This window comes from Cetorhinus maximus, chromosome 1 (genome assembly GCF_964194155.1).
Source record: "Cetorhinus maximus chromosome 1, sCetMax3.hap1.1, whole genome shotgun sequence".
NCBI lineage: Eukaryota > Metazoa > Chordata > Chondrichthyes > Lamniformes > Cetorhinidae > Cetorhinus > Cetorhinus maximus.
The window spans coordinates 66,385,173-66,409,095 of record NC_135879.1 but is presented as its reverse complement, the minus strand read 5'-3'; the positions used below and the strand labels follow the sequence as shown (position 1 = coordinate 66,409,095).

At 43.4% G+C, this 23,923-nt stretch overlaps 1 protein-coding gene across 1 annotated transcript in view; it reads left to right on the top strand.

The window, feature by feature from the left end:
* The window catches only part of dchs2 (dachsous cadherin-related 2), a 176,474-nt gene extending 153,391 nt beyond the window's left edge, over positions 1-23,083 (top strand). Inside the window, exons 15-18 of the mRNA XM_078541170.1 lie at positions 294-424; positions 2,798-3,084; positions 9,320-9,461; positions 20,222-23,083. Of these exons, the coding sequence (XP_078397296.1) occupies positions 294-424; positions 2,798-3,084; positions 9,320-9,461; positions 20,222-22,833 (3,172 nt within the window). The 3' untranslated portion in view covers positions 22,834-23,083. The remainder of the gene's footprint in view (positions 1-293; positions 425-2,797; positions 3,085-9,319; positions 9,462-20,221) is intronic.
* The last annotated feature ends 840 nt before the right edge of the window (positions 23,084-23,923 follow it).

Sequence of the window (23,923 nt, the reverse complement as noted above, 5' to 3'; positions counted from 1 at the left end):
GAGAAGCATAGAATTACTGATAGCCACTTTTAGATTTCCATTTATTCCGTATGTGTGTAGACTTCTGATATTGCTGCCCATTTCAGTGAAGTAATGACAACAAACGCCATACCTCAGTCGAGACCTGCACTGGTTTCATGGTATTGAGGCCTGAAGACCAATTTTGGTCATACTATAGCATTTGCACAATATAATTTAGCAATTCTATAGTACATGAGTACTAGGGTTTTTGACAAATGGATAAACATTTTTCAAGTTAACACTTCCAACTTCCCCACTTCTGTTTGAAACAGATTGGTTCTCCAAGCAGCAGATCGAGGAAGCCCCAGGCTTTCAGTAAATGCCATTATTGAGATTCAGATTGTGGATATTAATGATAATGCTCCAACTGTTCCTCCAATGAAAGTTGTGAAGATTTTTGAAAGTAAGTTGGGCTTTGATTTTAACCCTTTATGGTACCGTAAAGAAAATAGCAGCATTTTATGATTAATTATGCTTTTATGTGATACTATAATCTGACAAATAATATTTGTGATATTATGCATATTAATACATATAATTAATATATTTAATACATTTTTAATAAGCATATAAATACTTAAGGTTTTCTTATGACATTGCTCCATTTTAATGGAAGCATTATCTGTTTATTTTAAATAGATAAATATCTCTTGTGGTAGATAGAGGACTGTATTATAATTGTTAGATGTCCATGTGTGAATATGCAAATATGTACACAGCAATTGCTAGACTGATTATTAATAATTCTACATTCCTATTATGTGCATATCCTGTCTAAAAATCAAGGCAGCTTTGTAAACTGTGTGCTTTCAAATTATTTCAGGTGACATTCAGTAATTTCTTCTTGCATTTTTGCTGGATGAAGAAAAGCCCCTTTCTCAGTTCATCATTGGCAATTAATCAAATAATAAAGATAGAATACTCACAATCTTTTAATGTTCATGAAGAGTGATGGTTTTATAGCTGCAAGAAGGTTGTGATTAAGTTTGCTGTTATATATAACTGCTGCCAAGAAGGAATAGAGATATGCCCACATGAGTAAACTTCTGTTTGAGTCAAGTGCCAGTAATTTAAAAATGCTAACTCAAAGTTACTTAGGATCAGTTGTAAACATTTAGCTATTGCATATCGGCACAATAATTCAAATAGGACATCATCTCTAAAGCACAAGGGACAGAATTGTTCACTGAGCAGGCGGCGCATGCCCGACTCACTGGAGCATAAAATAGCGTGTGATGACGTCGGGTGAGCGTCCCGACACCATCGCACACTTGCGCGGTATTTCGGTCGGCGGGCGCGCTTCCGAGTTTAGCCTGCGCTATTAAGAGGGCAATTAAGCCCATTAACTGCACAATTAACAGAGATTTTTCGTTGCCCATCCAACGTTACCATTTGCGGGTGGGCGAATCGGCCAGACGGCCATTGCAGTTTTCAGGAAACCTCATGCATGGGCGAGATGAGGTTTCTGTGATAAATAAAAATAAATTTTCTGTGGACAGCATTTTCACCACCTACATTTTCAGGTGATTGATTATGAAGCTTGGACACTTTTTCTGTGACCTTTATTTTAGGTTGCTTAAGTCCTCAGCTCTCTGCCTTCGAAGAGCTTTCTGTGAGCGCTTGCCTGCATTGATTTCAGCGCTCAGGCTCCACCCGCCCCACCCCTGCGGTGCTGAGCCTTTCAGCGCACACTTCACGCTAGCTGGCCGTTAATTGGCCAGCCAGCGTGAATTCGCGGTTGGGGGCCAATCACGGTCGGCGGTCCGTTCCCTGGCTGATCCGGGACTCGCCGATCGTTTCCGCCCGCCAACCTAAAAATCCTGCCCGAGGTCCCAGAACAAATCTGAAAATATTAAAATGGCTTTGGTGTAAAATAATTATTTTATTCAGTTGATAGCAAAGGTAATAGTTCCCAATAGTGACCTGAAGTGCAAATCATCTAGTGATAACGCTGTGAAATGCTTCAGAAATGGCACAAATACAGGCTCAGCATTTTCTGTGAAATAAATGGAATATTCTATGAGGTCATTTTTCTTGTTCTGCTTGTGAAGGAGGTGTATATAAAACTGTTCTAGATGTGGTTGACATAAGAAGTAAGTTGTCCATCCCAACAACACCGCCGCCCTGCGTGCCCACCCCCAGAAACCAGTCAGAGAGCATGCATCCAAAGTGAAGATTATTTACTATAGGCAGACTTAGAATTAACTGTTTGCTTTATTAACTATGAACTCTTTAGGACATTATACTATTAGTAGGGACAATAATTTCTTTATTTTAGATGGGTTAACAGCTCTATTGATGTAGTAGACAAAGGGTTGTTATATAAGCACATTAAGTGTTAATACAACATATGGCAAATAATTTCTGGACTGATAATTCTGTTAATTATTCTACAATTCCTATGAAGTACGCATCCTCTGAGATGAGCAATGCAAAGTACTAGGCTTAAGGTCCATTACTAGGCATTTCTCCAAGTAGGTCCCTGCCCAGGTTCTGACAGGTTCCATTATGTCCCTCTCAAAGGATAACCTTGCTTAGGTTTGATGTGAGTGCAACCATTCTGTCCTCTTCCTCAAAATTGTCATAACATTACAAATTAGACATTTGTAATGTCAATTACTCACTCTGTGAGTTTCTACTTTCTAATTTTAAGCAAGAAAATAACGAAGATCCATCAAATTCATGTTTTAATTGGTTTGTAATATGAAAGCAGGTATTTATTACCAAATTGTGGTCATGATTAAGTGATTTTTGGTTAATAATTTATGCTTTTCAGACCTCCAAACCGGCTATGTTCTCACACAGATAATGGCCAATGATATGGATTTAAACCCCATTCTTTTCTATAATTTTACTCATAATGGTAATCCGGAAGGTAAATTTGCTATTAACCGCAACACTGGAGTCATCATTTTGACTGGGCCTCTGGACTTTGAAAAACAGTCGGAATACTTGGTGAAGATCAAGATTTCTGATTCAGTGCATGAAACTGAAGCAGCTCTTAGAGTTTATGTAATGGATGTAAATGACAATCCACCTCTCTTCTCTCAAGACTCGTATCAGGTAGATTGCGACATTAATCTTTTGAGATATAAAACAAATTTGTGCCATCCCCAGGTGTAAGTGCAGTATCAAAAACAAAATTTGCTGGAAAAACTCAGCAGGCCTGACAGCATCTGTGGAGAGAAAGACAGAGTTGACGTTTCGAGTCCATAAGATTCTCCTTCAGACATTAAGAGTAGAAAGCAGGATGAGCAAGATAGGCTCAAAGGTAGGTACCCCACCTTTTAGCCTATTTCGATCTTTTTCCCCACACCATCCCCTCCTCCCCCCACCCCACCAGGGCCACCTGTCACTTGCTCATTCTACCCCTAATGTCACCATTAGCACCTCCTTTAGCCAGTATCATCACCATCAAGGCCCCTTCGACCTTTTGTTTATGACATATTTTGCAATCTCTCCTTTGCCTCCACCTATCACTGGCCTTCTATCCAGCTTCACCTGTCCCATCCTCTTTAACAGTATATATTTCGCCACATTTATTCTTTAGTTCTGAAGAAGAGTCTTGCGGACTCGAGACATTAACTCTGTCTTTCTCTCCACAGATGCTGTCAGACCTGCTGGGTTTTTCCAGCAATTTTTGTTTTTGTTTCAGATTTCGAGCATCCACAGTATTATGCTTTTATATAAGTGCAGTATGTATGCAGTAGTCACATACATCACATACATGATGTTATTAAAAGAAGTTTGAATGGATGACAGATGGTATGGAAATCAAACAAGTAATCATAATTCATGATATAGTGATACACAATCATTAAAATAAAAATGAAGTATTAAATAATAAAAGGATTGCATAATTATCATTTCAGCATACAAATAATTACAATATGTTGCAAATTGCAGGTCTCCTTAATTTATAGAATCGAAGTAAAAGCTCTATTGCTCTTTACATTTTATATTTAAGTCCATAGATCATATGTTGTCAAGTTGAGTTCAATAAATTCTCAATTATTTACATACTTTTTATGAGTTTTATAATGTAGAGGATTGGGCTGTCTTTTAGTCTGCTTATTCTATGTCATATTTTTGGATGGTGTCTTTCCTCTGTAATTCCATCGCACATTTACTTTTGTGTGGTTGTGGCAAGAGATAGTGGTTGGAATTCTCCCATGCCAGTGGGATCAGTGGTGGGCGAGGGTGTGGGTATCAATGGTGATGGGGGGAAGGACATGGGTGTCTGGGGAGGGGAAATGGTGGGGCAGCTCATGAAGTACGTGACTATTACCATAATCGTCAAATCGAAAATGAGCAGAGCCTCGTGTTGGATGGACACAGATGCAACATGGGAGCTGGGTCAGTTGTTGGGTGGAGATACAGGTCATCTCAGCTGAACAAATGAAAGGGAACCGTAGCAGGTAATACTGAATATGCTAGGGACCAGTGGGATGAGTTTGATGGATGAAGGCTCAGTGTGCATTGGAGAGTGCTTGCACAAGGTTCTGAAAGACTCTGCCACAGACCCTTCTCCCCGCACATTCACTCGTGGGGTCAGCTGCATGCAGGAGAACTGCTTGGGGGGTGGAGGAGCACATGCAAAGCCTTTAAAAGGATACAGAAGAAACAATAGAACATAATGCAGTGAAAGTGAATATATTTGCATATGTTTAATTTATGACAATTATGTGTTCACTTGTGCAACCAGTTGTGATCAAAATTTCTTGCTTTTTCTTGGCCTACCACTTCTTCTTGGTGCTACCCTGACATCCACAGCAGGGGTGGAGGCAGCGTGCTGACTCATTTGCTCTGTTGTCTTTGATGACTCTGGCAGTCGTCCTCCAAAGAGCCATAGCCTGCAGGGCCCCAGTTTCCTCTGGTTGTCCTTCTGTGGGCCAGCTGCTCCCTCTGCGATGATAGAGGACAAGGTTGAAGGGATCAAAGTCAAATGGGGTTCAGAGGGTGCGAACAAGCTCTGAGAATCCGGAGTGGATGACATAAGGATGTTCAGCTGCTGCTCCTCCTCCCTTTGGGTGCCCGAGGGCCCCGGCCTAACTCCTTAAGGGGAAGGAGCACCTGGTGGGAGGTCGAAGCACTCTGTCACCCTCTTGCGTTGCCACTGCGGGAACTCATCCATGACTGCCACGATGGAGTACAAGTCTGCATGCATCTCCAGCAGAAACTGGGTGTTCTGCTGGACAAGGGTCTCCATGGCGTCCGCCATCCTCCCCATGGAGATGTCAGCGCGCATACACGTAGGCACCATTTCATCAGAGAACAGGTGGATGGACTCCCCTGACTCGCATGCCACTCTGTTGAGGGCTTCCGACACCTCTGTGTGATGTTGCTCAGTTTCTTACTGACTCTCCACCATGAGTTGGAAGACCGATTCCAGAGGCCTCTTCCTGGGGGCACCTGTAAGTGAGAGAGGAGAGTGCAAGTCACAGCATAAGCTGCCTCCAACATGGAGGTACATTTGACTCTCAGGTTTCTATAGAATGTATGGATCCTTACTAGGTGGACGCCCAAGTCCGAGCTCCCCATTGGCAATGGCACTGTCCGCTCCACTCCTGCGAGCTCAGGTGCCCTCTCCTCGAACTCAGTGAGAGACCTCAGATGTAGGCGCTCTCTGCGATTGTGATTGATCTTGTCCTATGCAAAGAGAACAGAACATGGGTTTGAGAGGAGTTACATGTTGCATGCATTTGAACATTGCAATTTGTTTCATTTATCATACCCTTGTAAGATAGCCCACGTTTGTGTGGCAGGTCACTGCTGGTGTGAATTGTGCAGAAGGGTTGTGGACCAGTTCCCTCCAAAGCGCTGAGCCCATCCACACGCAAGGGGAAGGCTCAGATAGGCATCTGATTTGCAGAGGTTGCTGGTTCCTTCTGCGCCTAAGCCCATTCCCCTCGCCACTAACCACCCCCACCCCTTCCATGCAGTGTTCTAAGTCTGTTGAAGGGTGAAGGAGGCACAGTGGTCACTCCATCACAGAGTGGGGCTGTGAGGCATGACTATACTGTCGCCACTGAGGCCCATGTACCCTGACATATTGCTGTCTTTGTGGTTTATGCGACCATCTGATGACACTTACCCAGGCAGAGCGAATGAGGGCATTCATCCTTTTCCAGCCGACCCCTTGTGTACCCCCTGGACACTTAAGGCATCGTCCACCTGCGCCCATTCAGGGTTGGTCTTCCTGCTCGGCCTCTTCCTCCCATCAGCCGGGAAAAGTATATTCCGCTGGACCTCCACATGGTCCAGGAGAATGCACAGGGAGGCATCACTAAACCTAGGCTTTGGCCCCTCAGCTCCTCTTCCAGACATCCAGGTATTAGAATTGAGTGAATGTCGGAGCGCCTTTTAAAAATAGCGCCGGAATATGACGGCGCACACCATCCAGCCCACCCAGCCATGGAAGATGTTGTGACACCCCCGGCTGCATAATTAATAAGGCCGTGGACGGAAGATACCACGGGATTTCCAGTCGGCCTCCACAGCGGGAATTACTCCCTATCCTCGTCCCCGCCCCCGCCAAGGGACTTAGTCCCAGATGGGAGAATTCCACCCAGTGGCAATTGCAGGTGGGATTCAAGAATTTCCTAGCGAAGTCCAGACACAGCTTTTTCTGCCTTACAGCAAGGAAACACTTATTCAGTCGTTTGATTCTGTTAGAATGGCTTTGGTACATGTTACCTAGGATCAGTTTCCGTGCTCATTTCTGAATGCTTTCAAGCTTTTTCATATACTTTTTAGTAAGTCCAGCATTCCAAACAGTTGCTGCGTATTCAACACAGTGAATAGGTCACTTATTGTGCTATATAGTCTTTATATGGCATCTTCATTTTAAATGATTTCTGATTTCTAATGTTCAAGACATCTTAAAATTGGTACTCCTGTTTAGTAGACTATACTTATTCTGTACCTTTGCAAATCTTTTTAAGAACATCCACTGTTGCCTTGCAATCCTGTGTGCCAGTGACTCCTTGCACCTCATTTCTTCTAGGGTGCTCCTCATCGTCCAAACTGGTCTTTTAGTGTTAATACAGATTTTGACTAGGATTTTACGGTCCCTCCTGCCCAGTGGAATATTACGGTCCCGGTGAACTAAATGGAAATGCAAATAGCCTCACTGTATCCGCCGGTGGGGGAGGGGGGGAGACGCCGCGGCGCGGCCGTAAAATCCTGGCTTTTATCCTTTTTTAGTTGGATCTTATAGCTTATGATTGTGATCACTGCAGCCAAGCGCTTTTAGGATATAAGAACAGAAGTAGGCCATTTATTCCACCACTTAATGAGATCACAGCTGATCTGCAACCTAATTCTCTATACTTGCCCTTGCCCCATATCCGTTAATAGCTTTGGTGAGCAAAAATTTATCAATCTCAGATTTAAATTTAACAGTTAAACTAGGGTCAGTTGCCATTTGCTGGCCCATATTAGCCCATTTACCATGTTCTATTTCATTACTCATAATTAGATCTAGCAGTGCCTGCAACCCTGTAGGCCTACTAAGATACCATTTGACAAAGGAGTCCTGCAGACATTTTAGGAATACATTCCCTTTTATCTATTTAGTCCATATCTGTTCCAATCAATTAAAATTCCAGCAGTCATTTTATTATTCCTACTCATCTCCTGTAGTCTGGCTGTAAATTTAATCTTAGGATATAGGCATTCCAGGTCCATCCCTAGTTGCCCTTGAGAAGGGGGTAGTGGGCCACCACCTTGAACCGCTGCAGTAGGTGTGACTACTGCCAAAGGGCTGTTAGGTGAGAAGCTCCATATTTTTCACCCAGCGATGATGAACGTTCAAACATATTAAATAATAGATATTGTAGAGTTTCCACTGAGGTTCCCCAATCTTCCACTGTTACTCTGGAGACCCTAAAGGAAGGACACAATACCCCAGGGACGTACGCTTTCCCTTGGTAATCTGTTAATCTTCCACTGAATTATGTCAATCCTCTCTGACAGATTTGTTCATCAGATACCTGAGCCGTGCAGGTATCTATGTCCTGTTGCTAATTGGCTTATCCATGGAACCTGCCACTTGAGATTGAAATTGTTCCCCTCAATTTTAGATTATCCTGCACACCAATGAGCTTGTGTGAGGTTGATTCTGGCTGATCAAATCATGCAACGCATACCAGAGTGTTGCGCAGTTTTGGGCCTCCTAAGTTTTGACTCTACCAAGTTTCTTCTACACTCGCTAGATTTGTGTAGGCTGGATATATCACAGGAACTTAGGAATTTGTAGATGAAAAATGACTTGACATCCATCTAGTTTGCCTTTTATGTACCTATAGGGGAAGAGCATGTAGGCTATACCAATCAGACAGAATCTCTGTCTGTGTAGATTCATTAGTTTGAAGATTCAAAAATAGTGATGAGTTTCTGTGCATGTCAGATACACTGTTGACCTTGTTATTTTAGTGACATTGCACTTATGAAGAGTGACCTTAGTAGTACATAACAAAGCCACTTGATAAAGTAACTCGCTTTAGCAGAATATTTCATTTTGAGGGAGGAGAAAACTACAACAATTGGCTTGCGTAAGCATATATGATTTTTCACCGGCTGTGGAGTTGGCATAACCTGGGCCCCTCTTGTTTGAAGGAGCCTGATAGCAAGTTGAATATGGATGACAGTAGATGTGGGATGTTTGAGTTTTAATTGAAATTCACAAGTGCATAAAGCAAAGCTCCTGAATGACTCTGTTGTTCACCAATTATTAAATTGAAATATGTATCTATCCTCTACAATAATCTGCTTTGATGGAAAAGTAATTGGTTTTAAAATAAATGATGGCACTGTCCTGGTGTCTGTTAAATTCTAAAGTAAACTTAATATAATTCAATAAATAATCATAGAAATTGTGGGAGACACTATAAGTAATGTTTTTTGCAAGTGAATCCTATAGCTGTAAGAACAATTTAGATAATAAGGTACTTAATCTCTGACAAATGGTAATGGCACTAGTTTAAAGTGTTTTCTATCTCCTGTGACTAAGGAAACTCAGTAGATAGAAACTTATTGAAATTATCCATTGAATGATCTTGGGGTACATAACATTAAATTCCAAAATAAAAAAGTAGTAGTTTCCCTTCAAGGCAAAACAATGATAGGGGTCAAATAATAATGTGGCATAGCCCAGGAAGAAACCACAGTCCATAAATTGTTACTCAAAGAATCTGTACTTGTATAAGTAACTATGCTCTTTTTCTAATATTTCCACATAGCTTTGTATTAATCTGTTTGTACAAGCATTGGCTTTTTGATTGATCTGTTGTTTCAGATTATATTGCCTGAACTCTCACCAGTTAATACCTACATCCTGACCGTATCTGCCACAGATAAAGATTCAGGGGTGAATGGAAAAGTTTCCTATAGAATCCTTCCAGGAACTACTAAGGAGTTTTATATTAATGCTGAAAGTGGTAAGAAAACAAATTAAGATTAGATAAATTACTTGTTATATTAAATCATCATATAGTCAGAAAACATGCTATAGCAATAATAAAAACAGAAAATGCCAGTAAAACTCAGCAGGTCTGGCAGCATCTGTGGAGGGAGAAACAGAGTTAACGTTTCGAGTCTGTACGACTCTTCTTCAGAGCTATATATTGCTATAGCAAAAACTTTGGTGTCCCTAAAAGGACTAACAAATGTATTTACAAGTATTTCATAAATACCACTTCTTCATTCATATGTATGCATCTAAAGTCAGCAAAAATAATGTAGCCTTGGCCTCTTGTTTGTGATTTGTTTAGTACAATGTAATGTTTGTCCATTAAAGATGAAATTCTGGCTATTGTATTTAGCAGAAATGTAATCAGCTGGACTTTGCAATCGAACTAACGGCACTCTGTTATTGCACTGTAAATCAGACAGTGACTTCCAATGGTCACACATGCGCAGTTAAATGCATAAATCAGGAAGTTGATGTTTGAATTGCCCTATCCTTCCAGAAGCTTTGCTATATTAGTATCTTGTCAAAACACTCGGCATTGAAATACGTGGAAGGGCATGAAGTCTTAACATGATATACACCCACTAAAGTCGCCAGAAGTTAGAGTTTATCTATTACAGTGTAAGTAAATTTTTGACGCCATCATAAAAACATATGAAATAGGAGTAGGAGTAGGCCATATGGCCCCTCAGACCTGTTCTTGCCGTTCAGTAAGATCATGACTGATCTTCAGTCACAACTCCACTTTTCCTGTATGTTCCCCATATCCCTTGATTCCCTTAGAATTCAAAAATGTTATCAATCTCAACCTTGAATATACACAACAGTTGAGATTCCACATACATCTAGAGCAAAACATTTGAAAAATTTACAACCCTCTGAGTGAAGAAATTTCTCATCTCAGCCCTAAATGGCCAACCTCCTACTCTGAGACTATGGGAGGAATCATCCCAGATTTGCACTAAGTGCAGGAGCAGGCGGGAAAAAGGACGTTTTACCTGCCGGCTGCAATGGCGGCTTTTCATGCTATATCATCCCATTCCCACCCCATTAATGATGCAGCCACGGGAAACACGACATCTCACTGTTGGGCAGCCTCTGATTTGCCCGCCATGCTGTTACCTCACCACTTCCTCACACGGTGCCATATTTAAACTGCAGCTGCATGCACACTTCTCAATTCTTGGATCCCAGGAGGACCCTGGTAAAGAGATGGCCCCAAAGGCAAAGGAGAGTGCAGCCTCCCGATTCAGTGACACATCTCTGGGATGGCTTCTGGACACCGTGGAGGCCTGCCGCAATGTCCTCCACCTCTGCTCTGGCCACAGGAGGCCCATCCGTCTCACCACTCTGGCTTGGGAGATGGTGGCAGAGGTGGTCAGTGCCAATGCTGCACAGAAGAGGTCAGCCATCCAGTGCAGAAAGCAGATGAATGATCTCATCCATGCTGCCAAGGTAAGGCAAGCATCTCATCACTCTAAACACACACACTCACAAGCCCATCACACATCACTGGCATCTCACTCACTGCCAGTCAAGGGACATCATCAACTCACTTTCCCATACAAACCCTCACATCACCATCAGGCTTCATCTCCTCTGGAGTGCCGACGTGCCCAGATGATCCAGCGTGGGGGCATGATTCTGGTGAGCAGGGTTTATAATGATATGCAGATGTATTAAAATGATGTTGCCAACATCCGGCAGTGGAAACGTGGCCTGCCATTGACGGGCAGAGTGGACAATCGCAAACTGATTTCACGAAGTTGTGAAACCAATCTTTGGCCTTCCTGCCATATTGTCCACTCACAACTGCCATGATGCCTGACGCCAATGAGGTCAGAAAATTCTGGCCTATGTCCCTGACTTCTGGACTATCCAGCTAGGGGAAACAGTCTCTCAGCATCTGTCTTCTCAGAATCTTGTATGTTTCAAAAAGATCACCTCTCATTCTTCTAAGATGCAGGGAATATGGGCCCATTCTACTCAATCTCTCCTCAGAAAATCCCTTTCAACCCAGGGATCAATCTAGTAAACTGACGTTCAAATATATCCTTCCTTAGGGCATGGAAACCAAAACTGATTACAGTACTCCAGATGAGGTCTCAGCAAAGCACTGTACAATTGCAACAAGACTTCCTTACTCCTGAATCCAAACCTTTTGTAGAACCCCAGCATAACACATACCTTCTTAATTTCTTGCTGTAATTGTATATTAACTTGCCGCATTTCATATACAGCGACAGCAAAAGCCCTGTGAACACTGGCATTTAATAGTTTCTCACCATTTAAAAGTGTTCAATTTTTCTGTTGTTCCTTCTAAAGTGAATAGCATTGTACTCCATCTTACAGCTTCTTGCTCATTCACTTAACCTGTCTGTATGTTTTTGTAGAATCTTTGGTCTGTATTTTCAATCCTGACAGCTGGTTCATTCCAGTTCCTGACCGCATGCCGCGTCAGCGATGTGATGTGATTTTTAAATGCCTAATTGGCTCGAAGGAGGATTTGGCATCCAATTATCAGCGCCAGGAATGACCTGGAGGCAGGGCCTGGTTTGGAGGGCGATTTTAAGAGGTAAATGGCAGCCATGACCAAGCTTGCCATTGCCAGAAATAATGGAACAGCTGGGCTCAGAGGGCTAGCGCTGGAATGGGCAGGCATCCATGGGCGATCCCTTGCTTTCACGATGCCTCCCTTGAGGCTTTGACGGATGCTGTCCCCGAGAGGAGTGATGTGCTCTTCCCTCTCTCTGGAAGAAGAAATCCTCTGAGCCAGACCAAGAGGGCACATATGGAGGTGGCCCTGGAGGTCAGCAGCCGGGGAGTCATTCAGAAGACGTGGGGTGGAATTTTCCACTCCTGCCAGCAGGGAATCATGATGGGCGGGGGCACTTAATTTGGCAAGAGGCAAAAAATATGTTTCCCAAAGGCAGGATAAACTGTTGGAATTTTGTTCTTCCGACTTTCAAGGCAGGTTAAAGGTGGGTCGAACTTCCCGTCGAACAATGTCGGGAACCCCATTTGTATGCATTAGCATCTCATGCATATTCATTAAAAAGCCACCTCAATGGAATTAAGCTCCCCCTCCAAATTAAGTTCCCACTAGTGAGAATTTAGAACATTCAGTTTTACAACTGTATATAAGTGGTGTGCACCTGTCAGGGGAAGACGCAAGGAGAATGTCTGGGGAAGGGGTGGGGAGGGTGGAAGATCTTAGAGGGCTGGGTTAGTGGGGCCCTGGAGGGAAGAACTCACAGTACTGGAGGGAATAGTAACATTCAAATGGGGGAGTGGGATGCATCAGGGTTGCAGGTCTGGGGTGAAACCTGGGAGGTGAAGGTCATTGGGTGAGTTATGAGGGGGACAAGACAGGTGGTTCAGATAACGGGAGGGAGCGGGGTCAGGGTGGGCCTGTAACTGGTGTTGGCTTTGAGGGGAGGAAAGGCATGTGGAGGTGGATAGTGACAGGGTCCAGGGTAACGGGAGGAGGTTCAAGAGTGACAGAGGGGAGAGGAATGGTGATATTGGGTGAGTCTGTGGTGACGGGAGGGAGGTTGGTAAATGAAAGAGTGGGTAGAAGGTAATGGGGTGAGTTTTTTTCCAAACTGACATTGACCTTGAACCCTCAAGGTGGGAGGAGGATCATTTTAGGTTCATGGAGCTCAAGGTCAGCACACATGGCTGACTAAAGGGACACCCTAATAATTATGAGGCAAATGGATGTAAAGATGCTCACTTGTGTTCTCCTTTCTGTGGTTAAGCCAGCGTTGCAGCAGGTTTGTTCCCAACTCATGGGTCTCGTAACATTGAGATCCCAACAAGGTGTGGAGCTGTCATTCATTCTATGCCACTTGCCAGTGACTGGGCAGAACAAGGGGTGAAGGGAGGGAGGGAGCTGAAATGCCTCCAAGGGGCATGGATGCAGCCAATTCGCATTCCATACTTCTATCCTCTCAGTTGAATGATCATGGCTGACAAGGGATCATGTGGTTAGTTTTCCTATGCTGCCAAGGCAATGGTCTCTCTATAGAGGGTAGTAGAGACAAGGGGAAAAGAGTCTGCTTGAGGCTTCTTGCACATGGCTGTCATTACTCTATTCAAAGAGCAATGTCTCCATACCCATTCATGTATGAACAGGAGGAACACCCATCTCTGTCCTCCAGGATGTCTTTTACCAGGAAGGGATGGGGTGGGGATGCCATGTCTAGACAGAGGTCAGATGAAGGGCTTAGCTCTTGCCTGCCTGCATTGAGATGGAGGGAAACCTGTAAAGGACATGCTCACTTAATGTATCACTTCAATTTGTTCACACATCCACTGAGGTGTTGATGATGCAGGCTGCAGGTAACCCCTAAGAGAAGGAGGGCTCGTCACATGTTGGAACAGGACCAGGAGGAGCAAGGAAGTGGAGGCTGTATAAGGCCAAGAGGTTCGCGAACATGAACCACTACATTGGTTAGCATTGGCCTGACCACGGGCCGGCAGTACTCTTATCTAGAAATGAGCAAAAGGCAATGCCAGAGGTGCCCATGTATGTCCCAGGATGTGCTTGCTCATGTCTGCCAGCTTCTCCAGTATGAGCTGCAGCTGCAAGAACTCTGTAGGAATTGTGCAAAGCACCTGACTTACCATGAGTGAACATCTGTCCGGTTGCCCTTTAAATATGGTACCAGGGCCTTCGACCCCATGAGGTAACTGCAGCGTGGACAATTTCCTGCCTGCCCTGCTACTAGATTCAGCAAGCTCCTCACAGAATCGTAATTAATGAGCTGAAAAGTGGAAGATCATGCGTGTTCACCCATCCTGCTGCCCAGCGGGAATCACACCGACTTTCCCGCCTGCCACCAGACTTAGTCTCCAAAATGGAAAATTCTGCCCGTGGATGCAGTATAGAAAAGACTTCAATGATCTGCTAAGGTCAGGAAAGAACGGCAAGTGACACCGGGAAGTCAGCCCTCTAACTCTATACACAAGCAGTCACATGAGCTGAGCAGACTGATTGCTCATAGTTCTCATTAACATTGTCAGATCAAGTAGCTAGTTGCATCAGTGAGATGTCTGTAAACCTCACATATGGGGAGCAATTGAGCAGGGGAATCACTGAGGTAACAACACCTCGTGAAAGTTAAGTTGGAATGTGTGAGGGAGGGCAGCCCTCATAAATCTTTCGTTATCAAATAGAAGAGAGCACGTAATTCAAGAGAAATGTATTGATGTGGTTGTGATGTGCCACGGCTCAACATACTGATGCCTATGGAGGAGGCAGCCCTGGAGATGGAAAAGGTACCATTGCGGCAAGCTGTGGGCGATGGCAAGATGGGAGGTTGTCCAAAGCACAGTGATTTGAAAGCTCAATCTACAGGTGAAGGGCATGGAGGTCACTCCTGTGAAATGCACACTGTGGCTATACAACCACTGTATTTTATTGAGTTGGTTGTTCTGGGCACCTGCTGGGTAGCCCGAGTTCTCATACCTCCTTCTTGTGTTTTCCTCATGTCCAGTTGTGGAGGGGGAGCAAGATGTAGCAGCCCGGTCTTCTCTGGCCTTCTCAGCGGGAAGAGATGTCCCTGAGGCAACACTATCACATCATCCTCCTGTACATTCCACCAGCGCAGTCATGCTCTCCTCGGTTGAGCTTCGGTCTAGCTTAGAATGGGGAGTATTGGGTGAACCACACCTCACAGGTGAGCAGGACGAGACTGAGGCATAGTTAGCTGTGGACAGCCTCTCTCAGACGATGGCGGAAAGCCACAGCCATGCTCCGCTGGTTGGACTTACTGGCCTTGGATGTCGCAAACAAGGAGGTTTTTTTCTGGAGCATTGCATGTCAGAGATCCCTGAGGCATTGCAGAGCCAAGGCAGCCAATGGAGGAATCCATGCAGCATATGTTCTCTGTACTTTCTCAGGGTTTTGAGCGCATGAGGTCCACCACCGAGAGTGGCCAACTTCTTGCATCACCCCTCTCAAGTGAATGCAGGAGCAACATGCTGAAATGTCCAGAAAGAGTGACACTCTATATTGATCACTTAGTGTCGAGGGTGCAGAAGTACAGCTGCATCCCAGCTGGTGGCCTCATCCTGCAAGGGCACTATGAAAGGGCTGAAGCATTTGAAGAGACTGATGGGACCGCTTGTCTCCTCAGCCTCTCTGACTGAGGAACCATCCATGCAGCAAGGCCCTGTGGTAGATGCTGTCCTTGCAATGATGCTGGTGCAACAGCTTGTGGAGGAGCCCCCACAGGAACCTCCTCAACGAAGAAGGAAGCCACAGCCTTCTCAACCGCGAGCAGAGCCAAGGGAGCAGGCAGCCTCCAGCTCATCCTCAGCCCTGTAAGAGCAGACATGAATGCTATGTGCCACATCGTTAGATGCACTTTATCGGTCACTTGGGTGATGTTTTTTGAGGTTGTATGTTCATTGACTTTTTGTTTATTATTTTATTGATTATGCCAATGAATCAATACTTGTACGCTATTATTGTTTGATTTCAAAATTGCATAGAATGAAGGCCTGGGGTGAGAGGAGGTGGGCAGAGAGGCTGGGTTTCATGTGGTACCAAGGTCTGTATTGGAGACACTGGAGACGTCATTTTCAATCAGTGTGGGTAGCAATGGTGTTATTCAGATGTGTGTGCATACTAGCAATTTCTCTGTCTGATTGAAGGTGAGTTACAGAGTCATCAGTCTTAAGGGCCTGGAGCCACTCAACTGAAGCATTGCTGAATTAGCATGGCCTTCCAGCTATGCCAGATTGCCAGTTGCCAAATTGCTAATCACCATGAGCCCTGGGATGGCCTCAGCACACTTTCTCCAACCGTGGGCACTGGCCTCCTCTGAAGTGCCCTCTTTTCATCCTCCTTTTCTTCCTCTTCCAAGGAGGAGTGAGGTTCCAGGTCCTATTCTTCATCCAGCTCCAGACCTCTTTGCATAGTCATGTTGTGCATTGCGCAGCAGGTGGCCATAATATGAGATACCCTGGCTAGTTCGTACAGGAGGGCACCACCCAACTAGTCAAGGCAACGGAAGCACATCTTCAAGATACCAATGATCTGTTTGATGCAGCTAGATTGCTTTGGTTGTAGCACCTGTCTGCACTTGTGGCTTGGTGCTGAGCAGATGCCACCTCTTCAGTATTCCTACTCTCTGCTTTTGGTCCTTTGATCAATCTTCTAGCCATGCTAACATATTAACCCCAAACCCATTGAGCTTGTGGAACAAACTTTTGTGTGGCACCTTATTGAATGTCTTTTGAAATTCGAAGGCCAAAGTTTTTCGCTTGTCAGGTAGGCACACGCCCGACCTGAACAAGTGTAAAATGACGCACGATGACAGGCAACGTCATCGCACACTGGTGCTATATTTCGGTCAGCGGACGCACATGGGAGTTGGCAGCACACCCACCAACAATTAAAAGGCATATTAAGGCCATTAAAGTACCATTTAAATGAAATTTTTCACTGCATGTCAAACCTTAGGTTGGCGGGCAAGCAAGAAGGCCAAGCAGCCTTTGGATATTTTAGTAGATTTCACCAAGGGTGGGTTGAAGTTTCCAACAGCAATTAAAAATTAAATAAAAATTTTAACGTTTAATTAATAACATGTCCCTGCTCATGTGACGCATGAGAGTCACATGAGAGGACATGTTTTTTAATATTTAAAAATTATTTATTTACTTACTTTTAAAATCTTCATCTCCCTGAGGCAGCTCTATGCCTCAAGAAGCTTTCACTGTGTGCACATGCACGAAGTTCCCACCCACCACCTCCCCCCACCCCCCTCCATACAGGCAGCGCTGCAGCACGCATTACACGCCTTAATTGTAGCTTTCCGACCGCTCCCACTTGTCTCCACCAAATCCACCCGACGAGGGCAAAATTCTGCCCCAAATGTACTGCATACACTGGTTTCCTTTCGTCTTATTATGCTAGTTATATCCTCAGAAAAACTCTGGGGCTGAATCTTTCGCTCGGCGAGCGGGGGCCTGCTCGCCAAGGCGTAACATGACATGGGGTGACGTTGGGCATGCGTCCCAACGTCACCGCGCGTCATTTAAATTTTCAGCTCGGCCTGTTAAGGCCATTAATGAACTAATTAAGCCTATTGAGAAAGCTGCCCGTCCAACCTTAAGGTTGGCTGGCAGGCGAAGCGCCCAGGCAGCCTTCACATTTTTCATGGAACCTCATCCACTGGCAGGATGAAGTTTCATGTCCGTTTTCTAAAAAAGTAATAAATTTTATGTGTTTATTATTAACATGTCCCATCTCGTGTGACAGTGTCACATGAGGGGGACATGTTAATAATTTTAATATTTATCTATTTTTAGAATTTACTTACCTCTCGCGAATCTCCCTGAGGCAGGATTTTTCCTCAGGGAGCAGTGCGCTCTTTCACGCGTTCTGGAAAGAGTGCACTTTGACAGATGGGGATTCCCTCCACCCCCCGCACAGGAAGTGCACAGCGCTTCCTGCTGGGCAGGCCTTAATTGGCCCGCCCACTCAAAATGGCGGTGGGCCCCGTTTCGGCGGCGGAGTTCGGCTGCCTGCCTGCCGGTGGGGCCCGCCCGCCAGCCAGCCATGGGCTAAATTCTGCCCACTGTCACATGAGGAGATACGTCTTAAAATTTTTTTTCTTCTATATTAAAATTTTTGGAACTTAAACTAATCTCCCTGAGGTAGTCCTGTGCCTCAGGGAGATTTCTGCGCTCTTTCGCAGGCCCCAACTTAAGGGATCTCCCCGCCCACACAGGGAGCGCTCAGCACTTCCGGGCACACGTCAAGCCAGGCGGGCCTTAATTGGCCCGCCCATGTAAAATGGCCACGCGGACCCGGTCGGGAGCGCCAATCTGGTCTGCGCCTGCCCTTGCACACCCCCTGACAGGGGGAAAATTCTACCCTTGATTTGTTAAACATAATTTCTTATTCACAAAACCATGTTGACTCTGATGATTTTAAGATTTTCTAAGCATCTTGTTACCACTTCCTTAATAATGGATTTCAGTTTTTTCGTAAAAAATGATGTCAGGCTAACAGGCCTGTAGTTCAGCCTTCTCTTGCTAATTCCTAGAATTAGTGGGGTTTTATTTGCTATCTTCCAATTCACTGACTCTGTTCCAGAATCTAGGGAATTTTTGGAAGTTCACAACCAATGCATTCACAGTGTCTGCAACTATCTCTTTTAGAACCTTATCAGGCCTGGGGATTTATCACTTTTGTCCTGTTAATTTCTTGTGCATTTTTATTTACTATTACTAATTACTTTAAGTTCCGCACTCTCTTGGTATCCAACCAATTCTTAGTGCCAGAGAGGTTGTTTGGCAGAGAGTTAGCTTCCACGTGTGGAGTCTCAGTTCTTCAGATTTTAATTCTTGTTGGCCTTTTAAAATTTTTCGTTTACTTTTTTCTTTCTGCCTCTTTTCTCTCATTTAATCCATCATTCTATCTACATTTTGCTTTTTCCATACATAATTTAACATTGAATTAATTGTTCTAAATGATACTTCCTAACTCAGAGGGCAGGATTTTCCAGCCGACTGGAAATTCCTGCACAAAGTCAACGGACTTTGGCTGCTCTCCAAATTTCCCAGTCCCATCCGTGTCGATTCCCATCACAGGCAGGACCAGAAAATCCCAGCCAGACTTTCTGCCGATGTTCCCTCTGGTTTTTTATTTTGTTGCGTGTGGACTGCTTGGTGCATTGAACCCTATGTTCCAGGTTGTTATACAGCCATGCCCCTGCACAAATTAGAAGGACCATTGCTCTCTGCTCCTCATTAATGAGCTTTTAATTTGATTAGTTAAAGGAGATACACAGTTGCTGTCCTGTTCACACGGGTCAGTACTACGCCAAAATGGATATCTAATCACAGCAAGTTGTAAGTGTAATGACAGCTAATGCTGAGTCCAAAATCCAGCTTAATGATCTACAGCAATGCAGTATTGTTTTACGCAACAAAAACTCAGAAGGTCTGAACAGATGGTATTAAAAATAATATATTGGGATAAAGAGACCTGTTATCACCCACACATTAACCTTTTATACTATCACTTTTAACAATGACAGCAAACATCCTTTATGTTTTATGTTTATTTGTAGTTTTAATGAATAGGATGCATAGAAGTATGTGTTTTATGACAGTAGTTCCTCAGTTTTCTGATGTTTGCTTGTGGCATGTGAGGACTCCGATATTGCCCCAGTTTTATAGTGTATGCAAACTCCAAAGCAGACAGCAAATCCAGGATTTCCAGGAATGTGGATCCCTGGATAATACATACAGCCAGGCCTCATTCCCTGCATGATCCTGGAGTCCTGCCAGAAACTGTCCAGATCCAGTACCTGGCTGGAGGGTGGGAGCTGGAATTTGGCACCAGGAGGCTGTCACAGTTGAAGTGGTGGGAGGACCTTGGAGATGTATCTGGGGAAGCCTGCAGCAAGTGAGGCTCAAAACTTCCTTGTGGAGCCTGGGGAGAACTCCTGCTGTTCCTGGCCCACTTGGAAACATATATTAAAAAAAGTAAAACCTACATGCCTGAGCCTTTTCTGGCCCAGGACCCAACTCATGATTGGTTTGCCCTGACAGGAAACCAAAATCCATCACTATTCCCTTGCTCATGCCTCTGTCTAAAATTGCAGATCAAGTCTCCATGACATCGTCAGGCCTGATCTGCACATTTAACAAGGATCTCACGGCTTTGCTCTGGGTGTTAACTTTGTTTTTCTTTTTGGATTTTAGGTGCAATATTTACCAGGAGGACTGTACACTATACAACTTATAACTTTGTGATGCAGCTTTTGGTAGAAGCTAAGGATGGTGGTAACCCTGCGTTGACAAGCATTACATTGGTGGAGATACAAATTCAGGATATCAATAACAATGCTCCTCAATTTACACAAGCAGTTTATAATATCAGTGTTAATGAAGAGATAGCAACTGGGATAACTCTGTTGTCATTTTCAGCAATAGACCAAGACTGGACACGTGAGAATTCTTACATTGACTACGCTATTATTGGAGGCAATGAACAAAACAGATTCCATATTGAGAACTCTGTGATTCAAACAGAGAATCATTATAGTATGGTAGGCAAGCTGGTATTAACAAATATATTGGACAGAGAACTTACTAACAACTATAGTTTGGTTGTGTGTGCATCTGATCGAGGAACCCCGCCACTTAATTCAACCACAATAATATTAATGACTGTACTTGATTTCAATGATAATTCTCCAGTTTTCAACAGCTTGGAGTACCATGTTGAAGTTCTAGAAAACACCCCTGTAAAACATAAGCTTATCCAAGTCTCTGCCTATGATCATGATCAGGGAGTAAATGCAGATATCAAATACAGTATAATTTCTGGAAATGAGAAAGAAAATTTTAGATTGGATCCTAAAACTGGTTTTGTAGAATTAATGCTGCCTCTTGACTATGAAGATGTACCAAAATTCACATTAACTATCCAAGCAGTTGATGGTGGCATTACTCATCAAAACATGGCTACTTCAGTCCTTTATATTAATGTATTAGATGACAATGATAATGTTCCTTATTTTATATTTCCTACACTGAATTGTACAGTGTATGAAAATGAGCCTATCTACACCTCAGTGTGTGCAGTTCATGCATTTGATTATGATGATGGTCCCTTTGGTTATTTGACATACTCTATTCTGACATTGTCTTTAACTGACTACTCTACATTTACCAATTGGAATAATTTTATTATTGATCCAATTACTGGTGATATCTATACAAAAAGATTGATTGATTATGAACAACAAAAAAAATGCACATTTATAGTCCAGGCAAAGGATAAAGGTAATGCAACAGCAACTGTAACAGTTCAAGTGGATATTAAAGGTATTGATGAATATGAGCCCACTTTTACCCAAGAACAGTACTATTTCACTCTTCCTGAGCATGTGGTGGTAGGTCAGAAAGCTGGACAAGTGACTGCTGTAGATAAGGATGCAGGAATGGATGGAATTGTGCTGTTCTCATTGCTACAGCCTTCTCCTTACTTTTCTCTGAATCAAACAAGTGGAGTTATTTATGTTTCAGGTTCTGTTCACAAGATTAAAGGCAGTTACAAGAAAGAAGAGATAATTGAGTTAGCGATTAAAGCTAGTAGTCCTTTATTGGGATCCAAATCAGCTGTTAGTACTGTTGCAATTAACATCTCTCGATCATTGGATGCCTTGGTTGATAAGTCAGCAGACAACCTCACTTTAAGTCTCTCAATCTCGTTTGTCATTTTCTTACTCCTTTCTGTGTGCTTTGGTGGCCTAGTGTGTAGATATAAAAGAAAAGATAAGAATAATTCAAGTGCAAGAAATCTATATATAAGACTTCCAATAATATCTACTATTATGAACCGTCTGAATCGTCCAGTGGTATCATTAGATCACCAGTATGTCAATGATAATCAGCTTGGAAAGATTCCCGATAATTCACTGGAACAGCTGAGTTTAGGGAAAATCCCAATGATGGAGAAGTCATTTAATCCTTCCAGACACTCACATTCAAGTGGACAAGGTTCTGCAGAAGGGGAAACTGCTGAAGATGGAGAAATTATAATGATCAATGCAAATCAGTTTTGCAGAGGGGAACATGGCCGGACATCCAGTGTTCCAGATTTGGGGAACCCAAGAGAGTCAGATTGTCTGTCTTGTCAATTATGTAAAAACAATGTCACTGATGCAATCATCAATCGAGAAAGTGTAGATAGCATTTATAACTTCAAGGCCATACGGGGTGAGGAAGGGTACAATGCAAATTTTGTTGTTGATGATTTTTCAAAGAATATTCAGAATATTAAGGAAAATAGTCTGATGGACAATACTAAGGATCGCATATTCATAGTAGATGGGCAGACTTCATTGATAGGATCCCTCACTTCCCTTGTTTCCACACAAGACAAAATACAAAACAGCTATAATTGTGATTACATGGTTACCTGGAAACCTGGGTTTCGACCTTTTGCCTCTGTCTTTACTGAGATTGCAAAACTGAATGATGAAAACTTACAAAAGCATATCATAAAAAATGAATCAAAATCTATTATCCCACCCCCACTGATAACATCAGTTGCGCAGCAAGGCATAAGGGTTGTCCCTCCACAGATGCCAATCGTAAGATTTAATCCATCGTTCCCAAAATATTCAAACTTATCCATTGTCAATAATACATACAGCACTGCTTCAGCTATGACACCAGCTTTCTCTTCATCTGTTTCTGTGCCAACTGTTCAAACTCCTTCAGCTTCTATTGTTTTAGATGCAGGGTTATCTGATCTTATCTTAAAGCAGTCCTTACACAAGCAAAAATTAGAAGAAGAAATATAGATATAGGATCATTAACATTTTGGTCTGATGTTATATACATTCTTTCAAATTAAGTATAGATATGCGAAGCTATGCATGTAAGCATGTTAATTTTTTGTAGGTGAAGCATTGTCAAACTTACTTCAAAAAGAGTATAATTAACTCAAATTGGGTTTAATTACAGGGATAAATTGTTAAATGAATAATTGTAAAATAATTGTATCCACTTAACCATTCTATTTGCTTATCTGTTTTAACTGTTGTATCAAGTTTGCCGAGAAGCTAACAAGGAATGCAAACTGGATTGCAATTCCAGTACTATAAAAATCCCAGTACAATGAATAACTGGAAGTGTGTTTATGTGATTTGCTTCATTACAACATACACATTACGGTGCAGAACAACAAATCTTTCAATACAGGCCGTTATATACCAGATCATTAGCAATTTCATTCTTGGAAGCTTTCGCCCCATTCAGCATTGCCATTACTTTCATTTTACCAACAAGAGAAAGAACCTTTTTTAGAGGTATATTTTCATTATTCCTGGAGATTGGGTTCTGAATTTTTGGGCCCACTAGAATGGAGGCAGGCGGGGCCCAAAAATACTGCAGCGGCCGGTATGTCAGTTTTGAAGTACTGTTCCCTGCAATTAACCAGAATGGGACAGCGACCCCATCCGCCTTGCAATTAAGGCCAATTTCTGTTATTAGAGCTCATTATGAGTTTGTAAAAGGGAGAGGTTGAAATTTTCATAGGAGCAAACAGGTTACATGCATTGTCCATTGCTGACCAGTTGAAGGGAGGCATGTATCAAATAGGGAAGTCAGTCATGGCTGCCCCAGGGAATTATCCCGGCCCCATAAGAGGGTGAGTGCGACAGAAGGGGATTCGACATTTGGAAGGGATCTTGCTTTTGGTCCTGTGCAGTGGATGGGAGAGTGGTCAGTCAGCGCATGGGCATTGATGGAGTCATCACACCCTGGCATCACAGGGGAAGAAGAGCGCGAAGCAGGGCTGCCAATCACAATAGGATGGCCACTTGTCCAAAAGGAAGGCTGCAGCTGACAATGGAAGTAAGACTGTCAGGCATTGGGTCCAATGGCAGAAAG